This window comes from Chlamydotis macqueenii, chromosome 8 (assembly GCF_036417535.1).
Source record: "Chlamydotis macqueenii isolate bChlMac1 chromosome 8, bChlMac1.mat, whole genome shotgun sequence".
NCBI lineage: Eukaryota > Metazoa > Chordata > Aves > Otidiformes > Otididae > Chlamydotis > Chlamydotis macqueenii.
In genome coordinates, this window is record NC_141563.1 from 24,973,953 (window position 1) to 24,996,734 (window position 22,782).

Genomic DNA, 22,782 nt, shown 5'->3' on the forward strand with positions numbered 1-22,782 from the left:
AGTCCTCAAATATGACATGACTCAAACCTCAGATGGCAAGTTGTCTAACATTTAACCCTACTGAATGACTTGGGAAATAGTATATACTGAAAGGGGAGGGGAAATCCTGAGGCCATTTAGTCAGTATGCTGGCTGATGAACCGATGGAGATAGGGACAACGGTGGACTGTTAAGCTTCAGAATGTGTTTTCTATATTTGAAAGAAAATAAAACCCTTTGAACATCTTAGTAAAGCTAAGTTGTATCAAAACAATCTGTTTTCAGATTGAGAATGACAGAGTTGGGTTATACACTCTTCCTCTCTTTTTCTTAATTTCATTATTTTCTCTTGAAATGACAGGCAAGTCCATGCTAGACGTTGGGAACAGTCCCACTGGCTAGTTCACTGAAATGCACAAACACATCTAAGCTTTGGCTTCTATTAATGACATACAAATTTATCAAAACACAACTTTGCAGCTATACTATAAATCTAGACCAACAGCATCTTTCAAAGCATGCATACTCCAAAATCTAAACAAAATATACATAGAAATTCTACATCTTTCATTTTGCAAACCTTGCCTCCAGTTCCCACAGTTACCACTGCATTGGTGGTGTGCCAGCATCAAACTGGGATAGCCACAGGGAATCAGGCCTGTTGGTTTCTTTCTAGTAAAAGGAATGGAAGTCAAAAAAAAACAAAAAGCACCTTTTAAAGCAAGCTAATGTAACAAAATCCCTTTGTGAATGTACTAGAATCAGCATATGGCAATTTAGCCCAAACCAGAATACATTCTTATTCATTAGAAAATGTCCAGAGTTTCTGGAGAGAATATCAAACATTATCTTGGAGGCTATGCTACAATAGCAAATGCTGAATATTTTCAGAAAAAAAAAAAATCAAGGAGTGAACGTTAAATATGAAATAGGTGTGGTTTTTTAAATAATTTTTTAAGTAAGGTTTCTTCATCTTTAGAAATGAGGAAAACTGAAGGCTAGAAATCACTTAGCTTAGCCAACTGATTGTATCTATGTTAACCTGCTATGGCTGCTTGGGAGCTGTTTTGCTAATCCTGGGTTGTCATTAGGCTATATATTAGTAGGATGAAAATGACATTACTGCACCATAATTCAGCGATATGAATACAGAACAAGGAGAGTGCAGAGCTGTCGGCGGCAGTACAACAGCAGATAATAAGACTCTGTTACTCAAGCAGAATGTGTTATGTAAAGACAATTGCAGCGTAGAAGCAATAGCTCTAATCAGGTTAATTAGGTTGTATTCATGTTTCATTTATGGTGCAAGTGCCATCTAAATTCAAAGCAGTCTACCTCATCTTATTGCACTCCTTATACAGCCATCATGCTCTCTGTAACATTCAACACCATCTATTTGCTTCCTTTAAAAAAAACACCATAGTATTTCCCATCACTTTTTAAGAATTCTTTGTCTTTGTTGTTTATGGCCAAAAAAAAAAAAGAAGAAAAAGGAAAAGATACTTTTTGTGTGTAAAGCCTATGCCCACATTGAAGTTCCTTCCTCTGCAACCAAATTAGGCACTTTTAGTTTTTTTGTGGAAGGCCTGTTTAATTGCATTTTATTTATTTTTCATATATTTTCGTGCTCACTAACATGACATGTTGAATGCTTAACAAAATTTATATTGGCTTTTAAAAGTGTGGCTCTCACCTTTCCTCCTCTTAGCCATTTCCTTAAAGTGAGAGGCTGCCAGTTTATTCCCTCAGAGCTATCTGGAAGGACGTGTCTGCTTTGGAGAACGGATTAGAGCTCCGTGCTGTGACCCTCAAACTCTAGCTCTGTCTCCTCTCCACTTACTGAATTTATTAGGTCGTTCCTTTAAAGTAATAATGGGTACAACAATTCTGAGATCATTTTCCCCTCACCCCCAAGAAAACAAGCCTGGGCAGAGAGGAGCTATTAAAAAGAGAGAGGACATGCTGCAGATGAAGAGAACACAGCAGCCTGCACAATCTTAATTATTTTAGCTAACTGTCTAGTAATCAGCTCTCTATGTTCTAATTGTGAACTTAGACTCACTGTTTCCTATTAAAAAAAAGAAATGCAGTATTTTCACTACCCTGTTAACAGAAATCTATTCATGCTACACCTTAATTATAAAGCCTTTTATTAAACTTGAAAAATGCTATAGCTCTATTTTAATATGTATATGTCCCTTAGACGTTATTTCTATATGTTGTTAATAGCAATGCTTAAATTAATAGTCTCACTTATATAGTTCTGTAAATAAGATATATATTCTTATATATTCTGTCCTGTGGAAGTGTGGCTGCTTGAGCACAACAGCACAATATTACTGCAGAGGTCAAGCTGTGGCACGGATGAGCAACGCCATAGAAGCTGGGTGACCCAAGCAGGAGCGTTTTGCATGTCACCACTTACAGTGTGACACTGCTGCTGCACATATACTTCCATCCTGGCTGCAAGAACTGTGACTGTCAGGCGTTTCTAACTCCATTTGATGGTGCATGTGTGCCAGACAAGGCACACCGCTGAATTTCACAGGGCCTACAAGCATGGTGCATCTTGTCATAATCTCACACAAGTTAGTACTCTAGAAGAAAACATCAGGAAAAATCCATCTGCACTTACTTTTTCGCTATCTGAACCCACAGAGACCCAACACTCCAATTATTAATCTCTTGTAACGGTTGATGTATCTATGACGTATTTTTAAATATTTTACTGAACACACATTTCATTTCAAGGAAGTTCTGACTACTCAGCCCACTGCATGTCTTTCCCTTTATGAAAGAAAGCTGTGATACTAAAATTTTCAAGATTTCTGGAGGTATCAGTAGCGGAGGTGTCCAAACAAGACAGCCCTAATTTCACTTTTGGTTTTTCCTCATTTGTCTGCCCGGCACTGCTGCGAGGAGGAGCAGCAGCAGGGCAGAGGGGCCACGCAGCTGCAGCCCTGAATCCAGCTCAGGTGCACTGGCACCACAATAATAAACTTCATTATTCCTCAGGCAGGTGGCATCACTCCAAGTAAATGAAGTAATCATGAAAAGGGACTGTTTGATGGGGCCTTCAGTAAATACATTCTCAGGCCTGATGCTAGAGGCCTCAGGACCTGTGCTTGGATTTCACCCTTCTCCCTGATGAATAGCAGCAGCCGAGAAAACGTTTTTCTCCTCCTGGAGGACAGAGTCTAGCATTACTTGTAAGTATGTTGTACCTTTCACAGCCTTGAGGAAATACCAGATCTACATTCCTGAGCTCTCCTTCCTGCCCCTTCAGCAACCCTTTCACCCAGGTGGTTTTTTTATGTTATACTTAATTTACCATTTGACCACAAGACAAGCTTAAATTGAAAGTAAATGTTAAACACTTCCAAAATATATGTATAACCAAGGTTATTAGATCTGCTAAAGATTGGTCTAAATGTTATTACTACAAGTGGGAAATTCTGGATATATTTTCCTAAGAGTGGCAACAGCCAAAGTCCCTTGAGAATCCACTGAGAAGGACCCGACACTCCCAACTCACTGAGGTCCTTCTGGAAATGTAACTCATTTTTAATTAGATTCTTCTCATAAACAAATAAATTAATTTCCTTCCTGTTTTCATAGTATAAACTTTGACCATTAGCCAGAAGCTAATGTGAAGGTCATACTGACAAGAATTTTCTTTCCAGGTGTGAGTAACAAGATATGACTGCAAAGATAGCTATGGTAGATACTATGTAAAGACAGTTTCTCCATGCATGTCTATGAGCTCGAAGGTATCTCAATCCTAAATCAGTGAAATTAGTCACAAATTCTCTAAAAGTAGAGTTTCAAAGTGACAGAGCAAGGTGTGTCTCCAAAGATGTGACCCTTAGTAAGAACAAATTATCAGAAGATTGAAGACATGATTGGAGAAAAATTAAATTATTTCAGTTATGATTGAGGAACTATTTTTATTTAAAACTAAGTTTTAATTATTGTTTTACTATGTAACTTGAATGTGGAGAAATGGGGAAAAAATAGGAAGCAAGATAGTTTGAAAATGGAATCTCTATTTCACATAGAAAGTAAGTTAGTGGAAATCATGAGGTGATTTGAAGCTGTCAGCATTCATGACCTCAGAAATGTTTGGTTTTTGATTGATCAATATGAATTCTAAAATACGCTTATTTGTCAAACTTACGTGCCAAAAGAAACATGTGATAGCATATGCCCTTATAAAAGAGAACCCTGCATGTTCACCTTTACTTTGTCCCCATCATGAGGGGCTTGGTATTAGCCCTGGTTATAACCCTGGTGGGTAAGTAACTTATCTGCTTTGATAAATCTAAAATAATAGATTCAGGAAAAGGTTTTAGAATCTAAATATAGTTCACTTACAAACATGAACTTTAACATTTTGTAGAAAAGAATATTTTATGACAATTTTTTATTTAGGGAAAAAAGGCTTTTGGTTATGTGCTAAACGAGGACCAAAGTTAATTAGAAGGAGTTATGCCGTATGTACAAGATGAAATATAGCCTTTCATACTAAAATACATTAACATTTAGGGATTTTTTTTTTTTTTTGCTTTCTCATTTCATTACTCTTCTCTTTTTTTTTTTTTTTTTTTTTCCCTTCTTTTTCAGGGAGCCAGCATCTTAATTACCGTAAGTAATTTTCTTATCAGCTAATATAATCATAATGAGTGAAATGCAAAATAGAATCTGAAAAGTATATCAATGTTTAATATAATTTTACAACAGCTAATTTTGCTCCAGTGCAAAAAAAAAAAAAACAACATCTTTTTGGTGCCATACATTCTAATACAGGTACTTTAATATGTTCTGTACAATCTCTATAATGTTTTATGGGAACCATTTCTTTGCAGAACCTGATTTCAGTGAAAACAAGGTTTATACATTTGATTATGAAAGCGTACTTCTCAGTGGACTTCCAGAGAAAGGACTTGCAAGAGCTGGAATAAGAATAAAAAGTAAAGTGGAAATTAGTGGTATTGGGCCAAAACTTTGTCTTATTAGGGTAAGAAAATATATTCAATTTGGAAGGTAAAATTCTCTTCATACCTGAGTTCTTTTTTAAGCTTTTGGGAAGTAATTAATTTTCATCATGTGTTGTTCTTACTCAGGGACAATGTAACTAACACTGATTTTTTTTTTTTTTTTTTTTTTTTTTTTTAATGCAATACCCTAAATTCTATTTGCATTTTGCCAGGTAATGCTGAGCTCAAGCCAGCTTTGGGCTTGAAGGATTTCTTCTGCTTTGTGGTCAGGGAGACAACGAAATGTAATTTGAAATGCACAATAATTTATTACTGGATCAATCCAATTGTTCCAAACTGTACAACCTAGGATTATTTAATCAACTGATTTCATAACCAGCAAATGAAAGGCAGTAAAACATGTGACAGTAGCTGGATGTGATTCAATATTTAGCATAATTAATGTCATTTGGTGGCTTCTTTTTCTACGGGGTCCCAGATGACATTCTTTGTCATTCTCAATTGTATATTTTTACTGCATGCTGAGTAATTACTAAGAGTTTTGATTATGTGAAAAACACTTTTGCCTTTAACAGAAGTGTTTCTAATAAATGTATTGAAACGCACCCCTGAATTGCATTACACAAACTCCACTTAGTCTTCTGTATATGTGGAAGAAAAATGATCTTTTTAAAAGCTTTTATTTGGCAAATTGAAAACCACAGATTAAAAAGACTGGTGACTGTCTGATAAATGCTTTTAAATGCTGTAGCCTTCCAGCCTGAATTAGCCTTCTGTTACTAGGTTTTTTTGTAAGTTCAAATTATAATAGATCTAGACAGGAAACACTGTGTTTCCATGATCTTTGAAATGGCTGGATTTACTTTTTAAAAAAAAAAAAATCCAAGGAAATAAGAACCACACATCTGCACTGGTAAGTAGAAGGTTTCCCTAGCAGAGAAGATGCAGAAGCAGCCTCGTCCCACATCCTGCCCCGTTCCTGCCAAAACAGCTCCTGATGTGCCAAGGGTGAGTCTTCACCAAAAATTGACGCCTGTTCCCTAAAACCTTCCAACACCATTTCACCTGCCCTAATGCATTCGGTAAAAAGTTTCCATTTGAAAAATAAATAATTTCAGGCAGGAAAAACAAGTGAAAAGGAAAAAAAGGATGAGATTTTTGGGGCAAGTTCTAAGCTAAGGGTAACAATATATTTATTCTCTTCTGCTCTGGGAAAAGTTTATTTTGCTGCTGTTATATTTAAATTAGACAGTTTGGAGGGATAGTCAGGGAATTAATCTTTCATCTGTAGCCTACTAGTTAGCATTCAGCCCAAGCAAAAAGCTGTGTTCCCTGGGCAGCTTCCAGCTGACAATTTTTTCATCGCAAACCCACCAGTAAGAATTGCCAGCTGTGTTCAAAACCTAGCAGACAGCATAAGCCCTGACTGGGCCCTGAGGGCTGGGGAGAACTACCTCGCCTTGACCCTGCGGAGCAGTCCCAAACCTGCCTATACGCAGTATGCCAGAAGCATGTCCAAGAGGCAGCATGAGGGATTTGCTTCGTAACAGCCTCCTCTGTAAGCTTCAGTTACTGAGGTTGGCAGTGATCTCCACCAACAATAACAAAAATAAATATGAAAGTGTAGTCTCCAGTGATTTGCTGTGTGAGGATTTAGTTTGTGTGGCTTTTTGAGAAATTAATCCGCGTCTTGCATCACATCGCCAGCCTGAGGTGTCAGAGAAAAGTCTCTTTAAATTGTCAAAATATATAGAAGGGAAGGGTCCTCTGAGAAACTAAGCTAAACATGCCCCATTCCCATGGGGTAGAAATAATTCAAGTTATGCATAGTTTAGCACAACTTTCTACTTGCTCGTATGTGCCTCAGGTTGAGACTGGAGTGTGAAGTGCAGAGCAGGGCTGAGGCCAGTGCCTGAGCCTTCGGCTCCACAGCGAAACACGTAGGGAAGGACAATTTTTGTAATCTGCTCGCCACTGCTCAAACTAATTATGACTATCTGGCTGGCCCAGCAGCCATGTTGTTATTAGTTTCTGACTGCTATCTGTGCTCTGTGACCCCAGCAAGGGAGATGACAGAGTTCACAACAGGAGTTAATGATGCTTTATGCAACATTAGCTTTCTCCTGCAATTTCCTGCAGATCTTCTATACTACTTTTGGGTAGCAACCTGCTTCATGCGGCTCTTCTCTGGCTCATTTCTTCATACAAGTCAACCTTTGGCAATATGGATTATCTGCAAAACAGAACAGAGTGCAGTGACTGTGGAAATATCACAGCTGTTTGCATTACTCTCTTCCCTTTTACATATGGAAATACGTATATTGATACTAGTTATGTTAAATGACAACTTTTTAATTTTTCCCTTTTAAGAGTCTTTATGTTATTTAAGCTCTAGATGCTTAAGTGCATTGAAAAAATATTAACTGAAAAAAAATCAGAGGAATTATATTTCCCCCTTTGTTCTAGATTCACTCAATTGAAGCAGCAGAGTACAATGGCGTCTGGCCTACAAGCTCATTCTCTCGATCACTCAAACTGACCCAGGTACTAACAGGGCAACTTAGTAATCCCATCAAGTTTGAATATAGCAATGGCCACGTTGGAAACGTTATGGCTCCTGACTCAGTCTCAGATGATGGTCTGAACATCTACAGAGGGATTCTGAATGTGCTGGAGCTGAGTATAAAGAAGATGCAGCATTCATACAGCTTACAGGAGGTGAGCTTTTCGTTTTGGCCATTGTGGTCGCTTTGTAAATAAATAAGCCTTCTCTTTACATTCTTCTACTGCATCTTCTGAATTCATCCATCACATAAACTTCACTAACAAGAAACACCTAAGCTTGGGAAATTATGATTAATTTGTTCTTATGGGACAACATTTGATCAAGCTGTAGCTAAATAGGACAGCAGAACAGCAGATATTTAATCTGGCTGATCAAAGTATTTCAGAAAATGAATTTGCAGTATTAGACCCTTAGAAAATCTGGCTTATGATTCTAGAGAAGGTAAACTCCTGTGAAAGCTGCAGCCTACATAAAATTTAAATATTGTGTTAAAACAAGCTTAAACATGCAGTGCAAGAGTAAAGCTAAAATAACAGTAATTTGACTTTTTTTACCAATCATATATACTTTAATCTCTTTTAGCTCGTCTTTTAAGAGGAAAACAGTATATATGCCATGACATTACTGTAATAGCTTTGACAGTTGCAGTTGATGCTCTGTTGGAATTTTCACTGTTTTTCAGGTTTTTAATATCTTAGTCAAGGTAAATTGTCTGATATTACTATTCACCACAGAAATTTCAATGTGTTTTGCAAAACCATATTTACATTTATTAGACTACATTCAATTCAGACATCAGCAAAAACCTTGAAATTATTATACTTTCATGTTATTTTATTGAAAGTGCATACTGGAGTAACTTTAATTTTTTAAAACGTATTTTTATGTAATAGAGTTGTTTCTGGGGAAGCAACTAGATGATTCAATATTTTTATGCTGCTTGTTGCACACAAAATCCCACCTGGGTGGTGGTGTTGCATATTCTGCAGCACTATTTTCTCATATCTAGTTTTACATCTTCGTTCTTTCTAATTTGTTTAGCAATAAGTCTTACTTTCGCTGCTGAGCAATATATGTGACTTCAACTCCTAGAATCATTTCCAGGTTTTCTTTGCTTTTCTCAGACAGTAACTGATTAATGAGGATTAGCACCCTTGCTTGAGAATCTCATGTAAGGGAAGATAAGCATTATTAGTCACAAAATCTGAGCCACAGAGAGGAAAGTCTACATTACATCCTGCGGGGTGTAGGGCAAGGGCTATCTGAGCTAGCCATAAACTGCACACAGCTAGAAAGTCTAGCTGGGCAGGAGGCTACTTCACTCCACTGAGCCTGGCAGGCTGGACATTCCCATTTGAAGTCTAGATGTCTCTACCACACCACATCTGCAGAAGAGCCCCACACCTGTTTTTGCAGAGCACAAGTCTTTCAGAAAGCATGGGCAATTCTTATTTCTAGCCCTCAGCAAAGCCACAGTGTTTTCAGGAATACTGCTAAGCTAAAGATGAAGTGGGTATGTCTTGCCTTCCAACCACCACATGACTATTTTGCTCTTCTGACATAGCCCAGAGCTGCTTTCTGGAGTGGCTATGCTATCAATAACAATAAAAATAAAAAAAAAATTAAAAAACCCACAAAAATAACCCTTCCCCCTAAAATGCAATCAAATATTTTCCTCTCCAAAAATCTCCTATCTGACTGAAGACATTTAAGAACTGTTTATAAATATGTATGCTTCAAATACTATTTAAGATCTGAGCTAAAACTGCAAACTCAAGAAAACCCACAATCAAAACTCTGCTATCCTGAAATTCTTTTTAATTATTGCTGTTTGTATTGTGATTGTCTGGTATTGCAAGGCCTGTTCCATAGGCCTTTAAGCTACCTAGAAAAGCAAATTTTAAGGGCAGAATGACATCTCCACCCTTAAAATACTTCGCTAGTGAGATTTTATTCTGACCAAATTATTTTGGCACTTCTTATTAATATTCCTGAAATTGTATTTCATAATTGACAGCTCTAACTGGGAATTGTTACTTGCCTTTTCTGAGGCTCCAGATCTTGCTGCAGTGAAACTCTTGAGAATTTTACTTCTCTCACGGAACCTCTGATTTGGCTTACTGTAAATGTGAAAAAGAGATGAAAGTAACAATCATCCCGATTTTGCTTCTGAAAAGTATCATAAATTAAAAAAAACCCATTCATTTCTATCAGGAATTTTGAAAATACAGAATAAAACAGGAAAGCCCATATGGGGAATTGATGAAGCTTTGCGTAAGTGTGAACTTCTCTGATCACATTCTCATTTTCGCCAGGCTGGGATTGGAGGTATTTGCAACACAACATATGCGATGCAGGAAAACAAGAGAGCAAACCTGGTCTATGTTACCAAATCCAAGGACCTGAACAGTTGTGAAGAGAAAGTTCAAATGGTCACAGGTTCAGCATACACTCATCCATGCCAGACCTGCCAGCAGGTAAATTAAAGTGGTATTATGTATATATGTTTTATATTTGTGTACAGGCAGCCATTTGCCATCCACGTTATCTCTTGCTTTGTTACACTTGAAATGAGAGAAGAGTCAGATCTTCTGTATCTAGTTATCAACAATTTATTTCTGGAGATCCACAGAGTAGCGGAGGTCTGTGTTGCAGACTGTCATGTACTGCAGACACACTTCAACTAGCTTGAACTAGCTGGCCTGGAAACCATTAATTATCAGCATAAGTTAATTCACCTACTCAGTTGAGTAAAAAAGATAGTCACGATGTCCGGTTTCTGCTATTCAAGATAGGTACTGCTGCATCTTATTATAATCCTGTCTTTGAAATAAGAAATCGTGTGGCTTATACTGCTGCTGTCCTCAGAAAATATGTCTCCTTCTCAAGAGAATAATGAAATATGTATATTTGGGAAAGGGAAAAACCAGCTAACACTTCTTAGCAGTAAAGGTAATGGAACCAGGCAGTGTGCCTGACCTCTCCCATGGAAGTGTGCAAGCAGAATTCACATAAAGTGCTCATATGGACAATGAACAAAACAGCCCTGGAAAATAAGTGGGTTGAAGTGGGTGATGTAATAGCTTCCAGTCACAGAATTTAGAAGTTCAATGACTTTCTATTTCCTTTGTTTCTTTGCTTTTTTTCATATTATAAAGAGAAACAAGAATTCCCGGGCAACTGCTACTTACAATTACAAAATTAAGTATACACGTAATGAAGCTGTAATTACACAAGCTGATGTTGAGGAAATCCACCAGTTCTCACCCTTCAACGAGATAACAGGAGGAAATGCTATAGTTGAAGCAAGGTACTGTACATATGCCTTTAATTCAGCAACTAACTCAGCATCTCAGTAACCTGGTCGAACTCCATAACTGAAAAAAAATCCTTTACTTCCACAACCTATTGTTTGCCAGTATTTAACTACATAAAATCCCAAACAGGTCATAAAAACAACCTTCACTCTTAGTTGTAAATCTGAAACATGCCCATCACTATCCAAATTTTGTTAGCTAAACTTGGCAGGTTTTAACTATTTTATTTCTCAGGGATATTTGATTTATGTCATAAAAGCCAAAACAAATGTAATTCCATCTGAAAAATTGTGAACTAATATATTTGCAGTAAAATACTTTGAAAGACAGTTACTCACTGAAAGAGAGTTCCCTGGAAAATAATAATGCGGTAAGAGACCCTGGAGACTAGTTCACAAGAATCCGAGATAGGACTTTGGATTCCGATATACTTCCCAAGTACAGTGGGCTGCTTGCAAATCTCCCGTCAGAACAATTTCTTGATAGAAAATTGGGTTTTATTGCAAAAAGATTGGGCACAAAGCACATATTTGCTTTTCCACAGGAAATTTTGCATGGTCCTTAAACAAGTTTGGGGCAAAATGAGAATATGCTGTCTAAGAAATGAAACCCCTGCACACTTTTATCTCAAGCCCCCAGACTTTGTGTTTGAAAATTTTTTCATCTACTTCAAAGTCATCTATTGAAAAAATGCTTAGTTACCTGCTTTAGTGATGGAATGTGTGGACAGGGGTGCCCTACAGAAGAGGGAGGCTTTTTGCGTAAAGGCCACTGTACAGAAGATACAGCACAGTCCCACTCCAGCTGCTGTAATCTTGCATTGCTCCATTAGCTTCTGCGAGAATCTATTGGTATAATATACAGTTTTGGAAACTGCGACTTCAGAATGTTTGTATCAATAAATCGCTGATTAACTTCATGAATATGATGAACATGTTCAGTTTGGCTAACACAAAAAAAAAACACAAAAAAAAACCACAAACAAAAACAGTACAGGTGAAAGTGGCTTTACTATCTCATGCAATCAAAGTGAAGATAGATACAACTGTAGCGCTTTTATCAAATTATAGGTTCTTGTGAGTGAGCATTAGTCTGGAACCAATGGACTTTTGCTATTTTAAGCTCTCCTTCTGCAAGCCTGAATAGATCATCTTCCTTATTATTCTCCCTTAGGTACTGAGACCCCAGAAAGAGTAATGCCATTACTTTTCGCCATTTTTCTCCAGATCTTTCACATTGCCCAGCAAATGGGGCCAAATGTAAGATAGGTGGGTCACTCAAGTCTTCAGAAGTTATTTCTGCAATGCACTTTCTAGGGGGGGAGGAATGTAACATCAAGGACTTAAAACGTTTGGAGCTGAGTTTTCAGACCTGTTCAACATAAGCCTCTTGCAGCACCTTTCAAAGCCAAGAGAGGTTTTACTATTGTTTCACCATTTTAATTCTATCTTTACTATTCGTTTGCTCTTCTCTTCTGAGTATAACATTTTCCCATCTATTCTGGGCAGATATATCTCTTCCCAAAATGACAAAGATGAAGATATAATAGATTCATCATTTTCTGGAAGGGGGAGTTAAATCTGTCCGAGTGTACCTGACATTATACTTTCTGACCCGAATGCCCTTTCAATAATATTGTACAAAATTTCAAGAGAGAAAAAATCTCTGCTGATTCTTTAGTGATTTCTATTCAAATTCCAGTGTCTTGTCTGCAAAGTGGTTATGCTATTTTCTGCAGCAGTTCTCTGCAATCCATATGGAAGGAGAGGATAGAAATAATACAGAAGATCATCGCAGAGATTTCAAAATAAAAACGCTAGTTTTCTACAGAGATTGAGATATTGTATAGTACAAAAATATTGCTTTTGGAATCTTTTCAGTTGTTCAGTATGGATGCTTAACTTTTAAAATAGGTCATTTAAGACACTCTAATAAAAATAACTGGTGGGATAGGATGCATCCCTTTAGCTGAAAACGTAGCAAAGATAGAAAATGTTTACAAAGACAATCTCTCATTGGAATTATTCTTAGCAACAAACTATGATGGTTTGGTGCTCCTTGAAAAGTTTCCAAAAACTTGAGTACTTTTCCAAACTCTAATCTTGAATTTATCTGGCCCTTCTTGTTTGGGAAATGTGATTTGAAACTTGATGAGAATCTTCTATCTTCTGCAGTCATTGGGACATTCAGCTTGCCAGGCAAAATGGGAAGGGAATTGTAAAAGTGCAAGTGAAAAGATAGTAGCATTTCTTATTGTATCTAACAACTTTCAATTCCTTTTGAAGCTTCCAGGAGGCACAGACACATTAGAGCTTTTATGAACTTCATAAAAGGTTTAAATTAAGTGATAATTTATAAAAAGTTTCCCATCGGCTATTTTCCTCTAATCCTTTATTTACTCCTTAAGATACAGCACACAGTTCCTGTGATCTTCTCTAGGCCACAGCTTCTCACCTCCCACTTCTTCCTTAAATTCTCAAACTGTGTTATTCCCAAAAGGAGGCAAAGGCTGGCTCTGATCTGAGCCCTGCTGTGTAAGTGAACACTTTCTCAGAGTATGGTTCTGAGCATCATGTCTAAACATATCTATTGGTAAATATCTTTGCTCCTCAATAACAAAACCGTTTTTTAAAAAATTGTAGTTGCATTGCAATGCAGAGAGGCAGGAACACTGTTCTCTTTTTAGTTTGTACACTGCATTTTGTGAAGTTATCTCTGTGGGTTCCTCCATTCCAGGCAGAAACTTGCTTTGACTGATGTGCAAAAGCACATGGCAGAGGTCCCACTGAAAGAATTCCAGAATCGTGGGTCACTTCAGTACCAGTTTGGCAGTGAACTGCTTCAGCTTCCCGTCCACCTGTTCAGAATAAAAAATGTGGAAAGCCAGGTAAAGTTCAGCCACTGGACAGACTCTTTGTTGGAGGTTGGAGTCCCTGTATGTGGGACACAATGCACATGAGCTTTGAGGATTTTAATCTTCCTGCAGATAGAGGAAAGCCTGCAAGACCTAGTAGAGACCGCATCTGAACAGCTTCCCAGTGATGCACCAGCTAAAGCCCTCAAGCTTATGCACCTCTTCCGTGCAGCAAATGAGGAGAATTACGAGTCGGTGTGGAAGCAGTTCTCCAGTCGGCCAGCGTACAGGTACAAGCAATGCAAGTGGTGACTCTCCTGCTGATAAACTCTGTTGGAAACTATCTAGAATGATTATGTTAAAATGCAGGTCCAGAAAACCGTCCTTGCCTTTCCCATTACAGGCGCTACATTTTGGATATAATTCCTGCAGTTGCCAGTCACCGTGCACTCAGGTTCTTGAGGCATAAAATAGAAAGACAAGAACTCACCAACTGGGAAGCCGCTCAGACAGTGCTTGTGGCTCTGCACTCAAGCACACCGACTCAGGACGTGATGGAGGAAGCAACAGTAGGATTCTCTAAACACTCCCAAATCACACTTTACTGATTTTAGCATCTGTCGTATTTATTCCTTTGACAAGGTTACAAAGGCTTTGAGAACACAAAGGTTTTTGTGTCCTCTAGTGAGGTTGAAAGGAGTTTATTTCCTGACTATCTTAAGGGGTGGAGAATGCAAATCAAAAGGGCAATAATGAATGCAGAATGAAACGGGAAAGAAAGAGTAAAATGCCCCTTAGTGACAGAGGTTATCGCTGCAAACAGTGGTTTCTAGTCTCCCTTTGTCCAAATGTACTTTATAGTTATGTCAGATTAGATGTCTGAGTGTCTACAAAGACTAGGGAGTAAGAAATACTTATTTGTTGTACCCTGTATTCATCCTCATTGACCTAGCAGGATGGGTATAAGTTGAAGCAAATTTATTGAAATCAAGGGAATTATGCCCGTGTGGAGCCCAGGTAGGAGAAAGTCTAATGTTTGGGGGTTTTTTTACTTTTTTTTTTTTTTTTTTTTCCTCTTCTACAGGGTCTAATTCCAGCCTCAGATGCTGGAACTTTCTCTGCCCACTCTAGGTAGAGACCAGGAATCTCAGACTAGAGTTTTGCGCTCTGTAAAAGCTGTGACAGCCCAGCTGTTACTGTGCAGTAATGCTCTGCTTAGCACTCAAGGAAGCAGTGGGCTAGTGTCTCCTGTCAGTTCCTACACTTGTATGAAATATTCCTGTCTGCCCGAAGTACTGAGGTCCATTCACAATGTACCCCAAGTTTTTTGTACCTATAGCTGAGGCAATTGTAAAACAATGATGAATGTTTCTTGGATAAAGTGTACTTTTCCATTCCATAACTGGGTGATTTCCTCCCTTTGGATTATAGCCTATGCCAAATTCAAATCTGAAACACTATAAAAGCAACAGATCTGCCTTCCAGATGTTACTTGGAATTACTTTACCATTGCATTGTCAAATACAGTAATATCCACTGATTAACTATAAATCTATCGATACAAAAATATCAAAAGCCTAGTTTTGCCTTGCATTTGCCAGAAACATATCTTTTAATATTGTTATTCTTCATTAATGGTGGTAATCAACAACTACTTTCTCCCCAGCTCATTGTGAAAAAGCACTGCCCACGCTCAAGTACTGTACTTGGAAAAGTTTGCCATCTCAGCTATGCATCACTGTGCCACAAGCAGTGCTCTTCATCAGACTCCTGCTCCGAATGTCTCCAGGTAACCACATTGTTACTCACTGTTTAAAAGAAAAATTAAGCCTTGATTTCTTTCTTTGTTATTCAGAAACCTGTATTTCACTTCATTACAGTGTTTCCTTTGGGGAAAGGAATCCCAGTTGGTTAAATACAGCATTTTTATCTTCAGATTAACACACGAAAGAGAGTGAAAGGAAGAAACATACAATTCATAGCACTTTCTATCTGAGTATCTCTGAGTGCTTTATTGCCAATTATTAATGAAGTCCCATGGCACTGCTCTGAAATACTTTAAGTACTTCTATATATTTATAAATAAACTGAGTGACACAAAAGCCAGAAGCAGAGTTCAGTCATCCATGTAGACTATAATGTTTTAATAGTAAAACTTTCCCTGTTCTGCACTACTTTTAATCAGCAGCCCTGAAAACATTTTAAATAGGCAGTAAATAGCATTTCTCTGGAGATGCATGTCATGGTTTACAGAGGTTGGCTGCTCAGCCAGGGACAGGGAGGGAAAGAGAAATACTTATTTTCAGACTCTGACACTGGTCAGTCCACCATCCCCAGTAAGAGCATGGTGTTCCCAATACATTGTGTGCCTACAATGATTTTTTGCTGTACACAGGCATGGCCAACATTCTTACATGTGCCTTCTGTGTTACAGTTGCCACCAATAGTCTTGAGCTAATTAAATCTAAGAAACTCAGTGCCAGGGAATTCTTTCCCAAATAAATGATTGTATAGGCTTATTCAATGCCTTTCAAATGCCCATTAATTTGATTAGTAATATCAAAGGGGCTGTTTCTGCACCATCAATGGATATCAAATGTGATATTTTAAAGCACAGGAACTGTGTTGAAATTGTTCTATAACATCTCCGTTTCTTTCTTAGAGCTATTTTTTAGCATTGAAAATGGTTTTCTAAAGGATTTGGTTCTTTTCTTATATTCAGCCTTCAGACAACTACTTCTAATCTTGCCACATGAATGTAAGTGTGATCCAGTTGCTTATACCAAAGGCTGTAAAATGACCTGATGACCTCATTGCCAGCTATTAATCCACGCTAAAATGTGACTCTCATAGCTAAATTTAAGGGGACAACCACTAGCCATATCGTCAAGAGCTTATTTAAGAGTCTGAAAAATTTAACTCTATCTGCATTTTTGCACCTATCTTCAACTATAAGACAGAGATATTCAAACAGCATTGTTGCAGGGTTCCCAACTCACACAAATGTGGAGGGAGCTACCTCCTAGCCATTATTTTTTCCTTTAAAAATCTTAGTTGATAACTTTAAGGCATAGTGATGAATAAGCTGTTCATTGCAACTTTCTTGGCTATGTTCATTCTATGAATAAAATGTCCTATTCATGAGGACAAAAAGAATTTGAAAATATTTAAAATAAATGAATTGAACAAACTGGAATTATCAAAGTCAAACCTCAGAATAGGATCAGGGATGGGTTATAGATAAGAGCTGGAATGGAACTCAACAGATTTGTTTTCTTTTTTCAGCTACTTCATGGCTTTGCAGGAGAGGCATTGAGCAAGTCTAATACAGAAGAGATTTCCCTGGCTTTGAAAGCCCTCGGGAATGTAGGACATCCAGCCAGCATCAAGCACATCAAGAAATTTTTGCCAGGATATGCAGCTGGTGCCTCAGATTTGCCACTCAAGGTCCATGCGACTGCTGTGATGGCCCTGAAAAACATAGGCATGAAAGACCCAAAAATGGTAAGGAAAGAAAGCTGCCTCCTTTGTACTGATGATAACCCAGCACAAGGCTGCTAGCTGATGATGGGTGATGAGGGGAAAGCAGACTTTTTTTTTTTTTTTTTTTTTTATATGGGAAAAGGGGGGTTTAATACTTAACCATTCCTTACTTCGCATGTCTTATTCCTCTTGACATTAACCTCTAGTATTTCAGACTGCAATAAAAATCCCATTAAAAGGATATATTTGTTACCCTGTTGTTGAAGACAGATCAGTATTTCCATTGCAAACATTTGTTTTCCAAGGACATTAGAGAGAAAGCTAAATTATTGACCAAAATGTGTTTAGTGCTACTTCAACTTTGGTATGTGAGAGAACCATAAAACAAGGTTTTCAGAGAATTGACATTTAATACTGAGTGTCACATCTAATTGTAATTCAAGACCAGATCTTATTGTAAATAGATACTAGAGGTTTGCATCCTAATTACAAATTTACAGACATTGTGTGGGTTTAAGTCATAAACTGAACATTTACTAAATGTGACTTTTGTCCCTGAACGAGATGATTAGATATCACATACAATGGTTACGCAGGCATACTCTCATGCACCACAGACATCACTTTACAATAGTTTTCACCTTAAAGCGATCTGCTTCTAAAAGGAAACCTTGCATTTTCAAGATTTTTTTTTTCCTAATGTTGAAATTTTTTGTTTTATATGTCTATTCTTAATATAAAAAGTAAAATAAAAGCTTTCATTAACTATTCTACTAATCTGTATCAGTTTTTCCATTATACTCATTTTTTGCATGTGACTCCTCATTTGAGTGCACATATTGATCTACAGACAATAGTGTGCCAGGGTATGCTTTTAAGCAAAAGAATAAAGAAACAATTTACTAGAGTGCAGGAGCTAGATGGAGAAAAGCAGAGGGGGAGGAGAGAATAGCAAGGGTAGGAGTTAAGGTATTTACTGTGGAAGAAAGAAAGCCAATTAGGTGTTTGAAAACAGTGCTGTGCCTCTGATTGCCCTTTGGCCTGGCTTTCCACATGTGACAGATCACTGTTTAGTTGTATTTCCTATGCACTTTCTTTAGAGAAAAATGATCTGGAGGAAGTTAATGACTGTGACTGGATTTTTCATTGTTCAAAAATCTGTTTAATGTCTGGTTTGCAGCTAGCTACACACTCATATTTGTATTAAATAGACTTAATACATGGTCTGTATCTTTTATTGTTTAATTTGGAAAGGTAGTTACATTTAGAAAGAGGCTACTGCATCCTTTTCACCACTTTCATCTTAGTTTTTGATAATCAACATATTCAAATTAATAAAACCAATCAGGGTGTTTCCAAAATTTCTTGGAGTTTTCTGGATCAGACTTTTCATTAGAGCCTGGACATGCCCTGTCCCCGGCAGGACAGGATTGCACAGGGGTGCTGCCAAAATGGTGTTACACCGTCCACGCCCATTTTGAAGTTGAGGTCAAAAGCTTCAGTGCAGCTCATAGAAACTGCAAATGTTCCGGTACAAAATTAGTCTTGATACCGAAGATTGCTGAGGTCAAACACATTGGTCACAAATAGTTCTGTGGAAATTACATTTGTTGCATAAGTTTTTGGTTTTAAGCTCCCTACACGGCATAGGTTTCTGGTAGTAAACTGACTTTTATTAATTTTGTTTTTATTCTATTATTTAGCAGAAAGGGCCCTAGGAGATCAAGTAATTAGAAATAAGGCATACCTTTATGGGTAGGGATAAGTGATCACTGAAACCGCTTCTCAGGTATGTAATGGATCCGTGAAATCTCTTTCACCTAGAGTGGTTATGCTACAGATACCACTTTTCAAGCTATAGCAAAATATAATAGACTTGATGTAGAAGTTATCCAGCAAAGTTCCTTGGCTTTGATTGTGTATATTACATTACCATAATGGCCCTCCCAGCCCTCAGACTATGAAACCAGGAACACTGTTGTCATAATAATTAAATAATACATATTTTTACTATACTAGTGATGAAGAGATCATTCACCAGTGATGAATGGTTATTAGCAAAATGTTCGAATATACTGTAAAGTTTAATGTATTTACTTTGTTCAGGTCCAGGCTATTACACTTGAGATTTTCCTGAATCACAAAATTCATCCTCGTCTCCGAATGTTAGCTGCGGTGGTTCTGTTTGAAACCAAGCCAGGTCTTTCAATACTGATGACATTAGCTGATGCTGTGCTGAAGGAACCTAGCATGCAAGTAGCAAGTTTCATCTACTCTCACCTGAGGGCCCTGGGTAGAAGCACGGCTCCAGATCTTCAAGTGATGTAAGGAAAATCTGGATCCCTTCTCTACATAAAAAAAAAACTTGTTGCAAACTAATAAATTGAAGTGTTAATGTGCTTGCTGAATTTTTTTGCAGGGCTTCTGCCTGCAGAATGGCTGTCAGAGTATTAAGTCCCAAATTCGACAGATCTGGATATCAATTCAGCAAGGTTTTCCGCTTCAGTATGTTTAAAGGTAAGATTCTAAAGATTTTGTAGAGAAATGTATACAGGTCAATGTGTAGGAAAGAAAAAAAAATCATACAGTATGAGAACCCAGTTCTCCTAGCCAGCTGGTTAGCTGCATGTTGTTCCTCCTTATTCTCCTATATTCAGTGAAAAAAAAAAAAGTAAAAAACTCAGGCTTTTCATTTACAGAGTGTTTAGGTCCCTGTGCGTTTTGCATTGTACACTGCCAGCATGAAATTACCAGAGGGCTTGTGGGGCTCTAACCCTCCATTTTCATTAGCGGGTGAGGCACATGCTCCTGTATCAAATGCCTTAGTCTCAGTGGTGCTTAACAATTTCATACTATTGTTCAGCACCAAACAAACAGAAGGGACCTAAATTACTGCTGAAGTGGATTAATTTCTACAGGTGCTGAATACCTACAACTCCTGCTGAATTCAAATATGATGCTAAATACTTTTCACCCCAACAGCGGTGGCCAATGAAACAGCAAACTCTGAAAACATTTAGGTGTGACAATTCCTTGCACCCATGAGTAGCTAACTCAAACATATTGTCTAAAGACTTCTCTTGCACTGTCCTACTGGGATTCTTTACTGGAATGAGCAGATCCAGGGATGAGATCTGGAAGTTGACCGGTTACATCAATGGGATATAAAAATGTAGTCAAAGTGGGGAGGACCAGATTAGAAGACAGCTCTTGTTGAGCCAAATTGTAGCTATTTCTATATTCAGTGTATATTGTTTTTCTCAGTAGAGATTTTTTTTTTAAGCAACTCCCCTATGTAAATGACCGTGACAGCCTCAGTGATTTGGCATATGTACCTGGCAGACTAGGGAAATACATCTACAAACACAGTCTCATTGCACATGCTGTTTATCTAGGAGGGCTGGGATGTTTTCAGCACTTCTGTTATTCACTGGCAAACGTAAAGATTCTTTTCAAAGTAATCAATAGAAAAAGAGACACTGAAACATCTGAAATCCACAGTGCTAGGTATACAGGTACTTTTGTTGCCTTTTTAGAGAGGGGGCGCAGTTTGAAAGACTTTTGTGGATCTTATTGTTGCCCTGACCCTATTTCATGGTTTTTGCATGACCGTTTAATCTGCTCTATAATAAAAATAAATATAATATGTGCCACAACAACCACAGTAAAACACAATACACGTACTTGCTGCCTCAGAGCTCAAGACAGAGTGCCCAAAGAAATACAGTCCCTAATAAGAACTACGTGAACTCTTGTATCATTTAAAATGCGTTCAAGGAGAAATACATTTTTCAGTAATATGTAGATATATGTTTCTAGTTGCAGGTACTCATTTTCTCCTCTTATTTTTGTTTTTAAAATGAAGCTGTCTGGAATTCTGCACAGTGAGAAGGAAGGGTGTCGTACACGTGAGGGTTGCTGGCAGAGGGCTGTGTGAAATGGTTTACTTTGCTCTGGCTGTAGCCTGGAAATGCAGCACATCAGTGAATTGTTGTTACTGGTGAAGACTGGTGTCAGAAATTTGGTTACCATGCATATGTAATATTTAAACTTCTCATCCTGAAGAATAAGAAACAAGATCCTTTTCTCACACATGCTAATCTTAGACTTGGATAACTCAGCTAAATGAAGTCAATCCTCTATTACACTGGTGTGGGAGGAGGATCCCTCTTCCAGCTTTCTGATTTGATTTGTCACCACTAGCCACAGGTGAAATGTGTTTCAGTGAGTCCATTCTGGAGGAGTTACCATAGTGACGGCTCTAATGCAGTACCTATTTCCTTACTAAAAACAAAAATGTGCCCTCAGCATCACAGATCTTTGTGGTGCTAGATGGTGAATTTTTAATGGCAGGCAATAATATCAGCTGTATCTATCTCTAATCTGGAATCTGTCACACGTGGCCACCACAAATAGTGCTTCATGCTCTACACGCTACTACTGCCATCAAAGGGATGACTCAGGTTCTGCTCAATGTGAGGACTGACAGAATCTGACTTTCAGTATGCGCAGATTTGTATAATTGAGTATGTATACTAATGTTCATAGGTACCAAAGTCTGCTTTCTTTGATCACCGATTTTTGGGGTTTTTTTTTTTTTTTTTTTCCTCTTTCGCTGTTCCCTGGGGTAAGACATTTAGTCAGATATATGCAGGTGACATCACCCTCTCAAAATTAAGTGGCTACAGTGCATCATCTGACTGTGTCAGTAGGATTTTTCACTGGTAAATATTTTCTTAGTGCAGTAGTACTATGTAATGTCTGAGGTATGGAAAATATCCCTGCTTTTGTCAAGTCAATGAATTCTGTATGATCATTTATGAGCAACACTTCTTATTAAGTATCATTAAGTACCATGAGTTTTTTTAACTAAGAGTTTTCATAGGTTAGAACACAAAAAAAAGGAGCCTTAACAAATTCATTAAAAATACCATGCCTTATTCTAGTGTCTAGTCCACACAACACCTAGGACTGTCCTCACTAAGCTCATTCAGAGAACTAGTCTTCACATTTCCAAGTCTCAAGTCAGCTTATTAGTAATTTCCAGTATGGCTGTGTTTTTATTTTCTAGATGATGAGCATTAAAATGTGAGCTTTTGTCATCTCTCCTTGCTATCTGCTGAAGATTCCCCATTGATTCTTGTGCCATCAATGGGGTGGCATACGTACCTGTGTTTTGATTGCAGGAGCTGATACCGAACCATGCATGCTGTAGGTAGGATAGTGCCTAGCACTTTGGGTAGCACAGGAGCTTCACACAGCAAACCAGTGAAGATGATGTAGTGAAATGCCAGTTCATACAGATTGAGTAGACTAAGTGGTTTGCTTTCCCAACAGACTGTTTCTTAAATAGATGAAAAGTTGAAATCTGTTGTGAGAAATTAAAAATCAAAATCAGTCCCAGCAGTCTGATACGAAACATCTTTGTGTGAGGAGTAAACAAGGGCAAATAACCACCCAGACCTCTGTCTGCATGCACAGATTCACAGGAGAAGGGAAAAGTGCTGACTCACAAGTAAGATGTTATCTGAAATGCAGAGAGTGGCACTAGAGAAATAATATGGGCCTCGGTATTTGTAATGCCCC

General features: G+C 37.9%; 1 protein-coding gene across 2 annotated transcripts in view; it reads left to right on the forward strand.

The window, feature by feature from the left end:
• Positions 1-4,233: 4,233 nt before the first annotated feature.
• LOC104485752 (vitellogenin-1-like) overlaps positions 4,234-22,782 on the forward strand; it is a 44,895-nt gene continuing 26,346 nt past the window's right edge. For both annotated transcript variants that reach the window (XM_086753748.1, XM_086753749.1), the window contains exons 1-13: positions 4,234-4,273; positions 4,603-4,623; positions 4,845-4,996; positions 7,443-7,694; positions 9,858-10,019; positions 10,701-10,852; positions 13,596-13,746; positions 13,846-14,003; positions 14,117-14,282; positions 15,380-15,502; positions 16,999-17,217; positions 19,303-19,520; positions 19,616-19,713. In XM_086753748.1, coding sequence (XP_086609874.1) covers positions 4,234-4,273; positions 4,603-4,623; positions 4,845-4,996; positions 7,443-7,694; positions 9,858-10,019; positions 10,701-10,852; positions 13,596-13,746; positions 13,846-14,003; positions 14,117-14,282; positions 15,380-15,502; positions 16,999-17,217; positions 19,303-19,520; positions 19,616-19,713 — 1,912 coding nt within the window. The remainder of the gene's footprint in view (positions 4,274-4,602; positions 4,624-4,844; positions 4,997-7,442; positions 7,695-9,857; positions 10,020-10,700; positions 10,853-13,595; positions 13,747-13,845; positions 14,004-14,116; positions 14,283-15,379; positions 15,503-16,998; positions 17,218-19,302; positions 19,521-19,615; positions 19,714-22,782) is intronic.